At 35.4% G+C, this 18,791-nt stretch overlaps 2 protein-coding genes across 2 annotated transcripts; one reads left to right on the top strand and one right to left on the bottom strand.

The window, feature by feature from the left end:
- Positions 1–120: 120 nt before the first annotated feature.
- Positions 121–10,958, bottom strand: LOC128188023 (uncharacterized). Its single transcript, XM_052858784.1, has 17 exons — positions 10,640–10,958; positions 10,478–10,511; positions 8,195–8,278; positions 8,029–8,090; positions 7,655–7,730; positions 7,340–7,457; positions 6,658–6,833; positions 6,120–6,335; positions 5,500–5,748; positions 4,908–5,189; positions 4,410–4,583; positions 3,788–3,978; positions 2,934–3,099; positions 2,236–2,451; positions 1,943–2,086; positions 955–1,220; positions 121–497 (listed from the first exon to the last, which is right to left on the bottom strand). Exons 1-17 carry the CDS (start codon positions 10,691–10,693, stop codon positions 411–413), a joined length of 2,595 nt encoding a protein of 864 aa, XP_052714744.1. The 5' UTR covers positions 10,694–10,958; the 3' UTR covers positions 121–410.
- A 2,611-nt stretch (positions 10,959–13,569) lies between these two features.
- On the top strand, positions 13,570–18,264 carry LOC128188028 (splicing factor ESS-2 homolog). Its single transcript, XM_052858798.1, has 8 exons — positions 13,570–13,779; positions 13,987–14,146; positions 15,117–15,230; positions 15,479–15,624; positions 15,893–16,013; positions 16,716–17,071; positions 17,191–17,306; positions 17,434–18,264. Exons 1-8 carry the CDS (start codon positions 13,672–13,674, stop codon positions 17,756–17,758), a joined length of 1,446 nt encoding a protein of 481 aa, XP_052714758.1. The 5' UTR covers positions 13,570–13,671; the 3' UTR covers positions 17,759–18,264.
- The last annotated feature ends 527 nt before the right edge of the window (positions 18,265–18,791 follow it).

The following is an 18,791-nucleotide window of genomic DNA, read 5'->3' as shown; positions in this document are numbered from 1 at the left end:
GTATATTACTGTATTGTTCTTTTGTGTTTTATGTTGAAATTTAATTTCATTTTTGTGTTACCAATGCAGTCCAGATTAGCTGTTGTGCCATTTTGATCAAAATGAGGACAAATTCATTGATTCGTTAACTACCCGTCTTTAATAATTTAACATTATTTTGTGATACATAAAAATGATATATTGCGTACCATGTGCGTGTCTGACATTATAAATAAAATCAAAAGTATCTGCACATGAAATCCTTGTTTGCTTTAAAATAACAAAATGATAATTTAAAAATGCAACTTCTATGGAGTTCTTCCCAGTTTTTGATTTATGTCGTTGTGGTATGATAATTTTACTAAATGAAGGACTATGTTGGTTATGGAACAACAAGTTGATTTTTAGCGACATTACAGCTGTTGGAATCTTTAATTACACGAACCGTCACGTGTTATGATGTCATCAAGAGCGGCGGAGCTACCAAATCCAGTACCCATCTCAAAACGGAAAATTATCTGAAAAAAAAATAGACAATCAATTTTTAAACGACAATATCTAAAGAATTTAAGTGAGGTAATTTGATCAAATCCTGTATTATTTCAGACGTACAAAATATAATAAACAATAATGAATTAATCTGAAACTTATTATTTTGATTGAATAGGTATAAAGACATTATATTACATATAAAAAGATACGATATACAAACAGAAGTAAAACTGGAACTGGTTATCTCGATAAATCTACAGGCAAATGAACCGAACCCTCCCTATTTGGGGAACATTCATTATATCATTTTCACTAAATACACAATAAATCAAGATACTATATACATGTACAAGAAATATATAAGGAACTGGTTATTTAATAGATAAATGATTCCATAACCGTCGATAATTCCAGATATACACGTAATTCATGTATACATGAAAACATAAAACATGAAAACATAATAAGCAGGAAGTAAAGTACCTGGAACTGGTTGTCTGGATATATCTGGATCTGGGCTGTCTCCCATTGACTGTCTGGTCTGGATGTTGTGGACCATGGCGCTGACACTGCGCCCGTGATGGCGTCCTTTACGTTCACGTGTAGACTGGACTGGTCTCTTCCGTACACGGTGTACGAGAATGACAGACACTGGCTACGTCCGCTCTGTGTAGTGTACGTCCTTGAGACGACTTCCGCTATGTCACCGGGAGCGCCGTGACGTAATGATTCCGTATACAGGAAGTGACCTGTGTGAATCAAATGTAGCTTTTGGTAAAAGATAAGGGTAAAAATGGGTGTCTGAAGCACAGGGACATTTTTAATTGGTAAATACGTGTAATATTTAAATGGCCGCAAAAATGTTTTCCTATTAAAAGAAATTTTTACTTTTAAAATCAACCTATATTTGCCTGTGGTCCGAAGACGTAATAAGGAATAACCTAAACCTCAGTTTACTAAATTTCAATCTTTCTAAATTTAGGAAGAAGAATAAAATTATACAAGTTGTTTTACAGCTGAGATCAGGGGTCTGTATTACTGAAGCATTTAGAACAACGTCATGTGAATTTATCCATTTAAAGTAACCTGTATGATATTTTACAAGGTCATTATCTGTCTAGCTGGATTTTTATGAAAAAAAAATATATGACAAGTGAAGGCGTACGTGTACAATCTATATACGAATTTCAACATTAGAGACCTATATTTTTGACTTAAAAAAAAAGGCAGTGATGACATAAAAGCAGAATTTCATGAATTAATCAAGGAGTGACGAGGATTAGAAGTTTTTGGGTTTTTGTCAAAATTGTTGATGGACAATTGAAAATAATGTTATTCTTTGATATTTTCTGATGAATGCATTGCAAAAGTTCATAAGTCTTGTTTTATTTGAATTAGTATGATATTGATAAATGTCAAACAAAAACACACTAAAATGGCGATCAGACTTTGTTAGATACTTAGCGCTTACCTTTCGTGGAATTATTACTATCAATACGTGGTTTTTGTATGTACTGTGTTTCTCTCGGTTTCTCGATCCACCAATCAAAATTGTTCTCAGAACCTTGTTGAAATCCACACAGGTTTCCCTCAAAATCACACACAGTCGGGGTTTCTAAATAAAAAGGTCTACAGCCTTTAATATCACAATCCTGATTTTGATTTTTATACACAATAGAATTACCGTGTATGTTGTAAATGAACTTTTTTTTTAACGGAAGCTTAATTTGGGATGTATTGTTGTAGTATTTTATAGAGACTGACTTCTTATGAAAGTTCTGAAGGCTCGAACACAAACGGGAAAGATGTCTGACCACACGGCGAAGGCGGGCTGATCCAAGCAGACGAGAGTTGCTGGGTGACTGGGATTTTTGAAGTGGTAACCATGGTGACACTGATACGTCACCGTGTCTCCCACAAAGTGAGTTGTATACGTCATAGAACAGTGCGCCGTTGGAACTGGCTCAACGCAGGTCTTTCCTGGAAAATCAGTAATTTGTGATACTATTAATTTACTTAGATAATCATAATGAATACCGGCGGTAAAATCTAAACATACACTAAACAATACAAGTTGTTTTGTATCCATATCTTCGCTCGCCATGGGTTTTCGGTCCACTCCGCTCCCCGTTATGGGACCGAAAACCCTTGGCTTTGAAGAGGAGTGGAGTAAACCAAAAACCTTTGGCTAGCTAAAAAGTATATCCCTAACAGTTCTACTTAACATTTAAACAAATGATCTAATAATGTCCACAGAGAGAGAGAGAGAGAGAGAGAGAGAGAGAGAGAGAGAGAGAGAGAGAGAGAGAGAGAAGAGAAATGAGGGAGAGAGAAAATTAGACAAATGGAGAGAGAGAGAAAAACAAAGAAAAAATAGATGTGGGGAGAGAGAAAAAATATACAGATGGGGTGAGAGAAAGAGAGAGAGAGAGAGAGAGAGAGAGAGAGAGAGAGAGACGTACTCTGCCTGTTGTTGATGGTGTAGTACATAGTGAAGCCCGTGCCTGTGATGGTCTCGTCAGACTGGAACTTAAGCTTCACTTTGTTGGAGGAGGAGATCATGGGGTAGGGATTGATGTTCCCACAGTGTACCCCCATCAGACTGGAGCTGTTCTCCCCGTCATACACCTGGTGTAAAACATTGCACAACCATCATTTTAAACGTATCCATGTTTACCATCAGTGCGTAATGTCTCGTACAAGTTTGTAAATTTAGCGCGTCATATTTACAATCATTCAGTATACTTATTTACCATCAGCTCGTCATATGAATCAACATACAGTGCATCATACATGATTTATAAGTAGTTATCCTTGCGTCGTTTTAGCAATCAGAAAATCATATTTACGATCAGTGTGTCATATTAATCATCAGTGCGTCATGTATTCAATAATGGCATACATTTACCATAAATGCGTCAATTTACAATAATTGCGTCATATTTACCATCAGTGCGTCATATTTACTATCAGTGTTTATTCATATTTACAATCTGTGCGTCATATTAATCATCAGTGCGTCATGTATCCATTAATGTCATACATTTACCATAAATGCGTCAATTTACAACAAGTGCGTCATATTTACCATCAGTGCGTCATATTTACTATCAGTGTTTATTTATATTAACAATCTGTGTGTCAAATTAATCATCAGTTCGTCATGTATTCAAAAAATGTCATACATTTACCATGAATGATTCATTTTACAATGAGACTGTCATATTTACCATCAGTACGTCATATTTACTATCAATGTTTATTCATACATGTATTTTACCACCAGTGCGTCATATTCAATACCATCAATACTTACCATCAGTGCGTCATACTGACACCCTGGGCTCAGTTCTATGTCCATTCTGGTGATGAGGAGTGAGATGGTGTACAGACTCCGTGTCTCGATCTCATAGTTACACTCCATGGAGTTGTTGTAGTCGTTCAGGTAGACTATCCCTCCCTCCCCCGACTCACTGGTGTAAAACTTCTTCCCACACAGGGGGTTCTCTGAAAAACAAGCGATACTTTACATCAATATCAAGAATGGACTGATGTCCAAACATTGTACATGTAAATCTAGTTCACAGTGTTGAATATATTGCTGCTTACTACCGACTGGGACATCATTTAAAATACCATACAAATGTACTACCAACTGAGTTTTACTTTTTTCTGTTAAAAGTGTTTTTTTAATCGAAATGAAAACAATATAGGTATGGTATTATGTGAACTGAAGTCAATATATGTAGTTAACTAAACGAAAATGTAATTAAATGTTCGTAGTAAGAAAAAAATATATACACTTCTTCTTGCGATCAAAATTTGATTCAATTGTTTCATAAATCTAACGATTATTATAACAGTTAAGACACCTGTTAATAGCAACATATATGATGATTAGATCGGGGCTTCAGTTTTGAAAAAGCTGACGTCCGTACCCACACACTTCTGTGTATTACATTCCCGATGTTCTTCGTCACTTCCGGGACACGGGTTTCCGTCGCCGACAGAGGGAGGGCTGTTACAGAGACGGTACCGGTACTGCTTCCCTCCCCCACATGACTGGTCACACTGTTGCCAGGATCCCCAGTCTCCCCACCCTCCGTCTATGTCTGCAAGAAAAAAATTTCTTCAAATATTACCACTGTAAACGAACATTTTTGCTTTCGAAAAAAATCGCTTAATTCGCGAGAGCCTCTTTGTGGTGAATATTTATCGCTGCGAACAATTTTAAAATGTATCTATGTTATCTATGTTTTTTGTATTTATTCAAGATTGTTATCATTGGCTTGGTCGCAAAATGATAGTCGCAGTGGACTTATTTGCAACCGGTATATCAATATCGCGAAACAAAATCATCAATTTTTTTTAAACAAAGTATGTGAAAAGAATACTAGTCTCAGCTGAAATGGTGGACTACTACATAGCAACGTTACGTTTTTCGTAAGTGTAGACACTGATAGAATCCGGGCCGCCCATGGAGGAGATTCCACAATGCTCCGACACACCTAGCAACGAGAAGTTCCGGTAGGCGCCGGCGTCCGTCAGACATTCCGTGTTGTTAAACATGGCGAACACCGAGAAGCCATTGGTCGCAGCGATGTCCGCGCATCTCCTCACGATCTCTAACTGGTCAAACAGTACACCTCTGAAATCTCCTGCCGATGATATCGTCATATTGTTGGGGTCAACCTTCCAGCAGCCGATGTAAAACGCACCTGTTTTAGAAAAAAATGTTAACGGTCATTGTATCTATTCAAAGATGGATAACTCCGGAGGGAACAAAATATATTACTTATTATAAGTTAAGTGATACCTGTATTAAGTATTTCTAGCACGTATCGTGCACTTGTCTAAAATTTTGGAAAATTTACTTTCAAATTAGTTTTATTTTGAATTTTTATAATTTTGATTTTTTTTTATTGAAAAAAAAAAATTGTCTAAAAGTATAAGAAGAGCATAAGAAAAAAATCATCTTCTGAGGACCCTACTGTTCGACTTACATTTTAATGCATGAAATGTACTCACGCCGACACGTGGTTTGGCAGTTTTGAACCTCCTTGGATCCACCGGGACAGTCCCGGATGTCCGTACACTCAGGCCGACAGAAGCGCTGCCGCTGCTGCTGACAGTTGAGGTCACAGCGTGACCACTTGGACCAGGGCAGCCAACCGTGACTCTGGCAGGACAGCGACTGTAGCTGGGTGAGGGCCATCAGGGGGTCCGTCAGGTCAGGGGTCGGACGTAGGGGCGTCTGTATGGTGGGTGAAATGTCACCTAATGACAAAACAAGACATACCGGTAAATTATATTGTAATGAATTATAGATCTTCAAAAAAGAATAAATAAAACATATGAACCGTGTCCTTAATTTCAGTAATATTCGTTGGCGTCAATTTTCGTTTATTCAAGGATACGTAAATTCATAGCCAATGATACTTCAAATGGAACCTGTTATTAGACATTGTACATCAATAAACATTTTAATCATTTCATGTCATAGGTCAACTTAATTAACAACGAAATTGATGAAACCACAAAAACCAGCCGTGTAAACAAAATATGAATTAATTTTTCCCGCATAACTAGGCTTTAAGGAGGATAAACTGTAACACACATGATACGGCCCAGAGTGTTTTAAAACTGACCACATTTGTACAGGGTGTTGACTTTCTCGACGTCTAGGGGACTGAAGCCGTGCCGCTGACCTATCTCGGTGTTCGTCCTTTGGGTGGGGAGCAGGGTGGGGTTACCGTTCCTGCTGAACGCTGTCTTGGAATAGTGCATCACGCTGCCGTAGTCATACCTTATTCGCAGAGTGTCCACCTCCCACGAACTCAGTTTATCAAAGTTGTTTCTCTTGTCTAGTAACAACAACTAGTAAGAATAAGTTAAGTAGATATTTTGAAGTGTTAATTTTTCTTTCTTCTTTTTTATATCAGATACTTTTTTTGTAAAATGTATCGTCGAAATCAATAGTGCCAGTATACAAGTGAATGAATATACAATATTTTTTTATCGAAAATTATAGATTATTACATGGAAACAATTAAATTGGTACGTGTGAATGAAACCATTCATAAACCTTACACATAACATACATATCAGACACAGGGAGGGGCAGCACTTAGACAATAAAACGTCACACATTTTTACATACAGGTATGTACAAGAACCCATACGTACCGGGGATTATATTGAAGTAGATCACTCTAACCCAGGAATCTCGGTCCGGACGACTTTGCTCGTGGAAAAAGCCGAGCACGTGCATCAGCTCGTGTATGGCCGTGCCCTTTTTAAGACAGTCTGTGGCAAGGGACACGTCCTGGGCCCCGCCCTGTCTCCCGATATGAGAGGAACACCTGAAAAATTAATTTTATACTGTTTAAGAATACCTGTAAATTTCACACTTAACACTTAAAATTAAATTAACCTTATACTATTCGTTAACACCTAAACATTAATGTTATACTGTTTGCAAATACCTAAAAAAAATTAGTTTCACGTTGTTTATAAACAACCTATAAATATATATATGTAATTTTTGCGATATAACTTTACATCAATGTAAAATATGTATCACATGATATTTTTATGACTTTAAAGTCTTTTTCTTTTCTTTCCCGTCAAATTTACGTGAGTGCCCTTTACGTGATTTTATGAAAAATCCACAACTTCCTGTTTAGATAATGGAACACGCGAGTAATGAACTGTTGAAATTAAAGTATAAAATTACTCTGCTATCTATTTTCAAAGAAAATTACAGATCCTATAATCGTACTCTTATTTTTTTTTAAAGAATGATCTATAACCTTATGTCACAACATACAAGCAAAACACTGATACAATAGTATATAACAGTCCATACCCATTGACTTGCTTAAATATGATGAAATCTTTCTCAGTTGTTCTCGGGATAAACTTGATACAGGTTTTGTTGTGGAAATCTGCTATTGCATCCAATACAATATGTCTGTCCTCCATTCCTTACAAATATAGACTCAAAGTTATTACAAATATCATCAACAGAAATAATTTGCATCTAAGCAAGCCTAATGCACAAATATTTCGTAGCTGCTACTTTTTATGCAGATTTTATGAATTCGTATGTGAATTTATTTTGTTTTTCATTTTTCTACTTTTTATTTCATATCACATTTCTCATCAACACAAGGTCACTTACTAAATAGTGGATCGAACTGGTAAGGAACAACTCGAGTGTTCCATAAACCATTGTGGTTAGTTATCGCTGCCTTAAGCTGTCACAATACCAAAAAAATATCAAAGTAATAAGAATGAATTCATGCAACAAAATGTATCAACAAAGGCAAATCGACCTCAAGTTATATCAAAAATTATATATTTTGAATCATTTTATCATGTGGTATATGAAAGTAATATCATTTTTCTTTTGATCTTCACGTGTATGATTAAATATAATTATTTAACTTCTTACTGCCCCTGTACCATGCATTACAGAGGAATAACTTGAAGTTATTTTCTATCAATGTTTACAGGTTTGTACTATAACGATGTACACTTTTACTGGTTCCTTACAGTATGGTGGTTCCCTCGGTGGTACCCCTGTATGTCACCCTCAAAAAGGTTCAAACCCGCACCTACAGGAAGAAGACACACTGCGTTATAATGGGCCCGTATTATTGACCACATCTTAAATAAATTCAGTGCACGTTGACCAAACAACAAACGGCTGATTGTTTACCTGCATTAACATAATATATGTAGTCATAAATGGTTGTGTCTGAGCGGCCGTCCAACCACTTGGATATAGCTTGAAGTTTGTGAGCTGAAATACAGGCAGAAAAAGAGAAATAGTGAATCCCAGCTGAGACGGTCATGGATTCCGTACTTTTCCGACCATTCAATGTTGTCTTCATCACACAGAACTACCGGTATTTACTGTAGAATCACAAGCTTAGCTGTAGCTCATCAAACGTGATGAAAATAACTCATGACGCTACAATCATACCATCTTGATATTAGCTTTTGCGTGAATACAAAAAAATTGCTACAAGGACAGATGCCCACGAAATCGAGTACCCACGAACCAACCATTTTCAGTTCCCTTGGAACCCAGTTCCCAACAAAACCCAACGATGGTCAACTGTGAGGAAATATATCGTGATTTTAAAGGGTTTTAGTGCGTGGCAGTAATACAAAAATTACGAAATTTGATTTATTTAATCTCTCTTAAACTGTAATAAATATAGCAATCCTCGTAACTCGTGTATTACTGTTAGTTACTCCTCCGGTTACCCGTGTTATTTTCTATTTTTTTTTTTATTTTTTGGGGAGAGGGGGTGGAGGTGGGGTGGGTTGGTGGGGTGTGATTCAATGCTTATCCATGTACTTTTATCTAAATCAAGAACGAGAGCTTTTTTTATTTTAAGAAATCTCACTGGTCACGTTTTAAGTTTACAGCGCTAGCGACCAAAATTAATCTAAAATGAATGAATAAACGGGTAAGTTTTTGGAGGGCTCTAAATATTCGTGCAATAATAATTTTTATTGAATTTTTTCTTCAAGAAAAAATGACTAAAATCATGCATTTTTGGGAAAATTATCAACACTAAACATTTATTACAAATTTTTATGTAAACCTACTTTGAACTTTTGATTTATTTGAAATAATCTGTAGTCCCTGTTGATATATTTGAAACATTCTATAGCTATAGTATTAAAGAATTTGATTGACTTACAGCTTAAAACTATGCGAATATACAAAAAAAAGTCTTCTTTTTGTAGTCAAATTTTGCAAGAATTTTTCCTTTGTAGCCCTCTTTCAAAAATAGATAAATAGATAAATAAATAAATAAAACTACATCTATGACCCCTATGTCTTAATATGCCACATACACACTGCAGCTTTAAAGTGCAAAATGGCTTTGAAATATTATTCTGTTTAAGATTATATAATTTTTTTTTAAATTACCGTATTCAATCTGATCATTGTGCATAATTTAGAACAATATTGGATGTAAAAAGTTGTTTGGTCAGAAACACTGGCGACCAATGTCAATACAGCAGCAAAAGCTGCGTTTTTAGTGCAAAAGGGTCAAATTAGTTTTGACCTAACTCGTAGGGATAATCACTGACACCCCCCCCCCCCCCCCCAGTTTCTTTGTTTTTTCAGAGAATGTTTTGTCTACAGATTTTTGTGATATGCTTCTTAAGGATTTCTTGATACAATCATATTGAGGAGAAATATACATGTTATTTGAAGGAAATATTTGATCAATTGAAATAAGCTTTATAAGTATCATAACAAAAAAAAATCGAAGAGTGTATAGCAGTCATGTTATGTATATTTTCGGTCAGAAGAACTACAAAGTTGATATATTTGCATTCCGTAAAAATGTAATCACTGGGCTAATAACCATAATGAACAGCGTTATCTCCCCTGATTTCTTTTCAATGCAGTTGGCAAATATTGTCCAAGATAAGTTTTTATTCTTCTGTGTGTTTACGTGAACTATTGACGTCATCGCTGGGGTGTCAGTATCTGGCATTCTTGGACTTCCAGGATTGGGTCTGATGCCTGAAGGGATTGGTATATTCACTGTCCCACGCTAGGATAACTTATCGACATTTAATTGTAAGAGAATGCTGATTAATTCCGGCATGTGACTATTGACTCGTGTTACGCAATCTGAAAATCGGTATGAACTTATGTTTCTTTGGTCTAAAATTAGTTTTTGTTATATAAATATAATTTATAGATTTACATTTAGCGTGGGAAAAAATGGTTTTTAAATCAATTAAATAAACGTTCGTATGAATTCTCTATAATAAGAGTTTGCGACGTTACAAAATTAACCTAATAGATACAATTATTAAAGCAATTTGGTTACGTATATATATTTATACTTTCTGTTATATTTCTACTTGACTGTAAAATTTGAAGCCACAAAAATTTGGTAATGTTACTGTGTTCAATCGTTCTGGTTTCCTAACTTTTCAAGGATATTTACTCAACAAATCTTACCTAAATGATTCCCATTATTACTAGTATGATGAACCTAAAAATATAAATTACTGTGATTAAAAAACCCGACATCGTCATTCATAATCAAAGTCGATGGTTGCCGAATACTAGTATTATCCTAAATTGTGTTAATTTTTGACAAAAATATAACATGAGTATTACCTTTGCTGAGATTCCTTCCAAACAAATAATTAGCACAAAACGAAATAACAACATCACTGCTGAAAAAATGAGTAAACTGCAGGGTGTTTGACTAGAAGAGTATTTTATCTCATTGTTCCTGAAGCCAGTAACTGGTCATGGTATGGGGATCTGGCTACATCTGAGGATGGTTTGTTTGTGTGTACACTGTGACAGGTTTCGGTGTGTCGTCTATTTGTGGAAAAGTATTCGGGAGGTTCCTCTACCAAGTGCTCGCTTCACGGTCAATCGGCAACTTCTGATAAAAGTCGCCTCTTCCGGTGTTTTGACAAACAGTACCACGTGAAAGAACGCGCAAATTTAGATCAAAGTATCTGACCAGGCGAAGAAATAAAATATCCCATTGGAAAATTAAATCAGGTTCTTTTGTAACCTTTGGAATGGCTGAATTCAATTCAACACTAAAACTGAAACTTCTTGAACAGATTCACGTGGTTTTTTTGTCACTAAGTTGGTCGAATTGTTATTATTAAACTAAGAGGGTGTGCTCTGAATTTATGTACAGTGGGTCATCAAGAATGAAAGGTGTAATTTGCAAGAATGAATGAATGATTAAAGGGGTTTTTTTTTCATCATATCATATAAATATCCGTTTCTTTTCAGGTCTGATCTAACTGATAAATATATTTCTATCTAAATCGTAGTTTTAAGAATTTAAAACTTTCTCCTGAACCAAAAGATATTTATTGGTGGTTTTTTTATTTCTTCTTTTTTTTTTGGTGTGTTTGTATTTCTGTGTTAATTTCAAAATTCATGAACTTCTATCTTATATTCCAACTGTCGAGTAAAGAAACATTTAAACTCTTATACTTTGAAAATCTGTGATTTTTTTTATACTTACTTTAAAATTAAAAAAAAAATTGCTGCCCAAAAAGTATTTTTTTTTCACTGTATGTAAAAAAAATCTGCACTTCATACTTTCGTGACGTAGTATAGTTATTTCTTAAAATAAATATCGGATATTAAGCTCCGTTTTGAAAATATTTCCCCCCAAAATTAAATGTAATAAAAATTAATATAACGATTGAATATGATTTTAGATTCATATTAATAGCAACTATTCATTCTTAAATTTTCAGTTTTTATTTGATCTAAACGCTTATGAGCTTAAACGGCATTATGAAAGTTTTAAAAATGGGGTTTGCCCCTGCAATAATCTGTATAATTGACGACGTTCGTTCTCCCTCTATCAATGTGTATCAACGCATGCAAGTTGTTTTTCCCTGGCAGGAAATAAGTTCCACCCAATCTCCTCGGTGAATCACCCTGTTTGGCGCTCTATATGGCTGTAGAAGCAGGCCCATCCATTGCTTTCCTGTCCAGAACTCACGTTGTTTGAGGGAGGGGGTGATAAGGTTAAAATAGAACAAACCTTCGATAAACCTATCACATTATTATCGCTGCTTCATTGCGGGGACTAGGTGAGACCTCCGTCGGAATTCGAATCAAAATTCTTGAACTCTTTAAGTCAATTTTTAACAAAGTTATCTTGTTTTCACCTGAATTTTTTAATATCGTGAATTATTTTTATAAATACCACATTCTTGGTGAACGCCTTCATTGATATTGCATTAATTATTCCATGTTTATTTAGATTAAAAATAGCAATGGTATAATTTATTGCCATTACGAATAGGGGCTGTTGTGTTAAAATGTTTCGTACTTATAGATCCGCTTAATATCATAAATTTATTGAACTGAAGACAAACAAACTGTCTTCGTGTACACAGTGATTGTAAAGTTTTCTGTTGTAATACCAAATCAATGTACAAATATAAATTTGCATGAGAAGTAGAATCTTATGAGAGCACAGCGACATTGGAAGCAGGTATTCAATTATCTCTTCCACCAACTCCCCCCCCCCCCCACCCCACCGCCTTTTTTTTTAATCATTTTATTTTTCAGGTATCATTTTTCAGGGGTTTTTTTTCATCCCAATAGATTGATTTATAATAATTTTACTCTTCTATAGCGTTTAAAAGGTTACTAAATTGTTTTTAATTATATTGGTAGGTGGCCGAAACTTTATAAAACGCACTAAAAGTGAAAAATTATATATTACATGTACATGTACACCATGCATTAGAAAATTCAAATACTAGAGATTAAAAAGACAGGGATTCCACGCATTTATGAAATTATCCCCGCAATTAAAAAAAACTGAACAAAACAGAATTAAAAAGGGGGAGTGTAAATGGGATTAATACTTCGATTTTTTAAACTCAGGTCGGGTGGACCGGCTACATGTAGATACATGTACTGCCCCCTCCCCCTTCCCTTATTTCTCATTATCAAAAAAAAAATACTTTCTACCTATTAATATCTGGTGGGGTATGGTTATATTTTTATCATGAGAAAATAGATATTAGATTTAGCTGCCTGTGAACTCACCAGGCTGACTGGTTGGGCCGCAGGAGTTCGATTGTCAACAGTGTTTGAGTATTACGTTCAACAACAACAACAATAAAACAATAAAAACAACAACAACAATTATAATAAAAAAATCTGCATATGTTGTTAAAAAAGTACAATTTGTGTTCCGATTACTGAGCTGGTATGAAGATGACGGTATATTACATTCGCGGACTCAGTTTTTTATTTAAAAAGGGGAGTGGGATCCGAGGCTTATTTTCGATGATTTTTTTTAAATAAAAAAAAATTAAATTTTACAGATGGGTCCATAATCCCCTATCCCCCTGATCCCACCCATCCTTCCTCTTAATATGCGCATGAATAATTCTCTTAGAGGAGATGTATTGTTTTTTTTTTTTTTTTAGATGAAGAGTGTAGAACTTGATCCGGAAAAAGATTCGGTACTTGTTTGACTATTACAATTCGTCTAAGTTCTCGCAACGTTTAGTGTGACGTGCTAAAAACAAGATATTGAAATGCTTTCAATTAACATTGAAGTATTGTTGATCAAACGTCGAGGATGACAAAAATTATGAAAAACACATCTTAGATTAATTGGCTTGATGATATAATATGTACCGATGGCGGTAGTAAAAAAAGATTCACTAACTGTTGTTCCGGCAAGTTCTATCACAGTTGTACAAAAGAAGAAACCACAGAAAATATTGGATGAAGACACATATACACAGGTAAGTTTAATACCATTAATTGTCCAATTCCTGAAAAGGTACTGATTGAGCAGTGCTGTACACCGGTATATGCTTGGCGATTTATAATTTTAAATATCGAATTGTTTGTCAAAGTAGAAACCTGTAGAATTTTATTTCAAAGTGAATTTGGTAGTCATTTCACCAGTTACAAAAAAGGTGATCACTGATCATTTTTTGTTTTTGTAGGATGTAGAAAATATCATAGAAAAAGACTTTTTCCCAGATCTGCCGGATTTAAAATCGAAAGGAGAGTACTTTGAAGCATTGGAGAAAAATGACCTTGTGAAGTTGCGAAAATTTCAGCTGAAATTTACTGGCGGAAGACCCACCACAAACCGAACAGAGTGTAAGTGGAGGCCTGTCTTTGATTTTCTTAGTTTGTTACTAATTATGTGAGCTATGTCTTCTTCTTCTGCCTATCCTGTGCTTACCTCGGTATTGATTGTAAGTAGCACGTCAAACACAGCTAAAAGCTTCTACAATTTATATATTAGTTTAAAAGAACAAAAGTTTTGTAGGTTTCGTTGGGTTGTAGGAGGCAGCCATGGTGTTAATTAGCTGCTTGTCCTGATGAAGCATGTACAGCACAACTTGGTTCATTTGGTGTGTACATGTATCTACTAGTTTTTGATTTTTTTCTTTATTTTCAGTAAGGTATTTTAGGAAGTCCAAACAAATATCTGTTATGTTTCTTAGATTTTTGGCAGAAATTTTAAAATATTTCTTTCCTTAGGCTCTGAATGAGATATTTCTTTCAATGTTTGTAAACATTTCAAGAATTCCTGTCTTTGAAGCTTTCCCATACATCTTGGTGAAGAAAGTAAAATCTTTGAATCCCTTCCATACACTGAACTTAGTTCCAATGAGTTGAACTTTAGATAGGTAGAATTAAGGGGATCATTAGTAAAGGAGAAGGCTTACATAGGCATTGCCTGCTGCCAAATCCATTTATGTAAATGTATATTTGCATAATAAGATATGTTCAAATCAAATCATTACTATAAAGATAAAAGACCTGTCAGTGAGTATCCTATGACTATTAGCAGTTCATGTAGTTTACATATAGTCAATGTTGATACTAAGTGTTGTATTTAAATGGCTAGAAAATTTACTTTTATTATATGATAAATAGATAAAAATTCAGCTATATGCAAATTGCCTTTCATGTTCATAATGATAAAGATTGAACTATGGACTTATTAAGATCATAGTACAATCTTTATCATATTAATTATAAACAATATGACTTTTCTTTTTATAATGATATAAAAAGGAAAGTTAGAAAGGTATAGCTTTATTTTGAAATTTGATTACAGGTAATTCACCTGCAACATTTGAGACACCAGATATCAGACAGGAAGAGGAGTCATCTAAAAATGCCCATAAAGAAAAATGTACTGAAGAGACTGAGGAAAAGGAAGGCAACAAAAGTAATTAAAAGTATTTGTTGTACAGAGTTAAATAAGAAAAATACTTCAACAATTACAAGTTTTTGAATTATTTATTGATGGCAGAAGTAAAAGTCGTAACGATGTAGTACAGATTCTGAATTACATGTTGAAAATCTGATAAATTACATCAATTACAGCAGCAAGCCATTATCAGAAAACACAATCTTGCTCATAATTGTGGGAAAGTCTTTGATACCTTTTATTTTTAAACTGAATTTTTTTTACAGAGCAGCCAAACCTTTCCCTGGATGCCTATATGTCTAAGAACACCAGTGAAGACAATGCTTCTTTCGCTGAGATTCTAGAGGAGACACAGCAGAAACACAGGGAAAAGCATGCCTGGCTCTACGAAAACGAAAGTAGCCGAAAGCAAGTACGATGTCATTTTATTCATCTTTATGTTAATTTGCATTAGATTAAAACCCTTCAATCATTGATAAATTGCCATTTTTATGCTTTTAAACTTTGTTAATAATAATTTGTACATTCATTATAATAACATCGAGAGAAAATACCTAGTTGAATACTCTGCAAATAACTTTGTCATCTTCATAGGACAAGGAACCAAGACTGAAGGTTTATGCCTGTTTTAGAAGGAATCACATAATAATTCAATGCTGAAGTTTTCTTTGATTTTACAGGAAGAGGAGAAAAGAATGGCTTTGCCGAATATTGAACAGCAGGCAGCCATTGAAGCTCCACAGGCCGGAGTTGATAGCTGGAAGTACCAGGCTCGTAACTCTCTCATGTATGTCCCTGAAGGTATGTAGAACCAACCTCGGAGCTTGCCATTGTATTTTCTTGAAGGTTTTAGTACCAATCTTGTAACTCACTAAATAAATGTAAGTTTAAAGTTAGTACCAATCTCGCTCATGTTATGTTGCTGAAGCTAAGTACAAGCTCATATATTTGCCTGAAGGTATATAGTACCAAGCAGGTATCATCCATGTGCTGGTATGTCCCTGAAGGTATGTCATACCAGACTTGTAACTAACTCTTGTATGTCCCTTAGTTTGTAAAATCGGACCAATTTTACTATTGATTATCGAATGCAATCGGCAGCATACAATGGATAATTTAAACTTTCAAAAAACTTGCAATAAAGGTAATTTCTTCCTCCTCCTGAAGTTTTGTAGTATCAGAATTGTAATTCACTCATGTACATATTTGTAACTCAAAAGGTTAGTACTGGCTTGTAAGTTGTTCATGTATGTTCCCAAAGTTAAGCATTGTTGACTTTAGTAAATATTTTTGGCTTAACAACAAGGCAAATCTTCACTGATGTATGTATTGTAAGTGTGTTAATGATGTGGACTTGTTTGGGATTTTTACATAATAATTTACATTTCATACGCAACAAATCTAACAGAGTCCTGATAATTCCATATCAAAATCAAGGAACATCAATGATCATCTTGGGTTTTCTTTTCCTGGACATAATATAACATCTTTCCAATATTTCAGGTGCTGACTTTAGTGCACAAGAAATCATTGATGCCCAGAAGAAGAAGCCCAGGAAAATAGTTCATGAGAACACCCGCTTCACTCAGTATCCGTGGAACAAAAACAAGAATCAGAACCTTATAAAGGAAGCCGCCTCAGCCAAGGCTATCATTAACCACGGGAAGATTGGACATGATGGTAAAGAGATTCTTCCAGCGGAGTCACCTCGGGTCAATGGCTACGGGTTTTTGGCAACTCCCTCCCCTGCCCCTGGGGTAGATGAATCCCCCCTTATGACTTGGGGAGAAATCGAAAGCACTCCTTTTCGGTTGGAGGGAGGTGAAACTCCATTGGTTGGATCTGGACCAGGATTTAAGGTAAATATTTAATCAATGTCACGATATAAATCTTACTTGGTTTTTTCAAAGGACTCTCTAAAATTTCTGTAGTTTTGGGCTGAAAAGCGAGAAATACTATTTTTGAAAATATTTTACAGATTCCAGAAATACCTGCCAGAGATCAGTTGGCCATGGATCTAGCAGAAAAAGCCAGTAAATCTCACCGAGACAAGAAGGAGAAAGCTCTCAAAAGTGTGCAGGCCAGATTAGCATCGTAAGTCTAAGTTGTATAACCAATATCATTCCACAGTTTTTATTTTACAAGACAGATGTGATGTTAATTGAACTGAATGGCTATTTAATTTGCCAATAATAATATTTTTCTTTACTTTGTGTTACAGGCCATTTTCCCCAAAGTTTGGGCGGAGCACTTCAGACAGAATAAGCTCCATGTCCCCCGCTGCTCAGAAGCTTGCTCACTCGCGGCTTGGGATCCGGTCAAGCACAGACAAGGCCCTGCGAGCCAGCTACACCCCCTCTCCCTCCCACACGCTCCCTGGGAGTAAGACACCCATCAGCCTCACCCCTAGTGGCACCCCCAAGAGTAGCACTCCCTCTGTGAAAGGAACCCCCGGCAGCAAGAGGGGGGTAGGGGATGTTCAATCACTCACAGACAATCTCCTGCAGATTCCCAAACGACCCAAAGCGGCCGATTTCTTCGAGTGATTCGGGCTCTGTGCTGGGATGTATAACCCTGCACATTGTATCAACACAGAAATGCTGGTGTATTGTGATGATGATTTTGTAGAAAATATTGTGTTCACTGGGCAGAGACAACAGAAAAAGTTCATTTCACTTTTAAAATTTTATACATGAACATTGAAATGGAAAAGATCTGTCAAAATTCACTAGATCGGGACTGTAAATAAATATGAAAGGAATGATTTATGATATGAATCATCACCCAAACCGTATCGTGATTTATGATAGAATCATCACCCAAACCGTATCGTGACTAAAGACTAATGTGTTTGTCTTTCAGAATTTGCATTATATTATTATATAAATCATATTGTGATATGCTAATAGAAAGACGGAGGTATAGCTGTGCATGAGGAATAGGACATATATGGATGATATGTTGTATTGAAACCTCAGTAAACATTGAACACCTTCATTCACCATGTGACATTTGATGACTTTTTAAGAGAATTAAATATTCAAACCTTTCATGACTGGTCTTAGTTTATGAAGTCATTACCGGCATAAACATGGCGCGATCTTATTTATGTGCAAGACAGTTAGACATGCAAAATGTATTCTCCTCGCAAAACCTGAAGTTCAAGATAATAGCATGTGTAAACATTGAATTCACAACCTTTCTTTATGGTTTGAAGTCGTACATCTGAGTGTTTGATCTTCCTGCCTGGCCGTATACTGTAATCTTTCCAGAGACATAATTCTTGGTGACTTAGGGTCAAGGATACCCGATCAGGAAATAAAATCCACCAAGGTCAAACTTAAAATGTAGCTGCGAATGTAGCCCTCTGCCACTCCCCCTTTTGTTTCCGTAAGATGTCACAGAGGGCAACATTATTCCAGCTAGTTCAAACTTATTAGTATGGGAATATGCGATCGATTAGTGATCACACACATTTCAATCTACTTCCGCTTAGGATTACAAGAATGGAAAATCAAAATTACATCATTTATACATGTAGCTGGATGGAAAAATAAAATTGCATCATTTATAGCTTTG

The sequence above is a fragment of the Crassostrea angulata genome, chromosome 6 (genome assembly GCF_025612915.1).
Source record: "Crassostrea angulata isolate pt1a10 chromosome 6, ASM2561291v2, whole genome shotgun sequence".
Classification (NCBI taxonomy): Eukaryota; Metazoa; Mollusca; class Bivalvia; order Ostreida; family Ostreidae; genus Magallana; species Magallana angulata.
The sequence above is the reverse complement of the archived record's forward strand: the minus strand, read 5'-3'. Positions and strand labels throughout refer to the sequence as shown.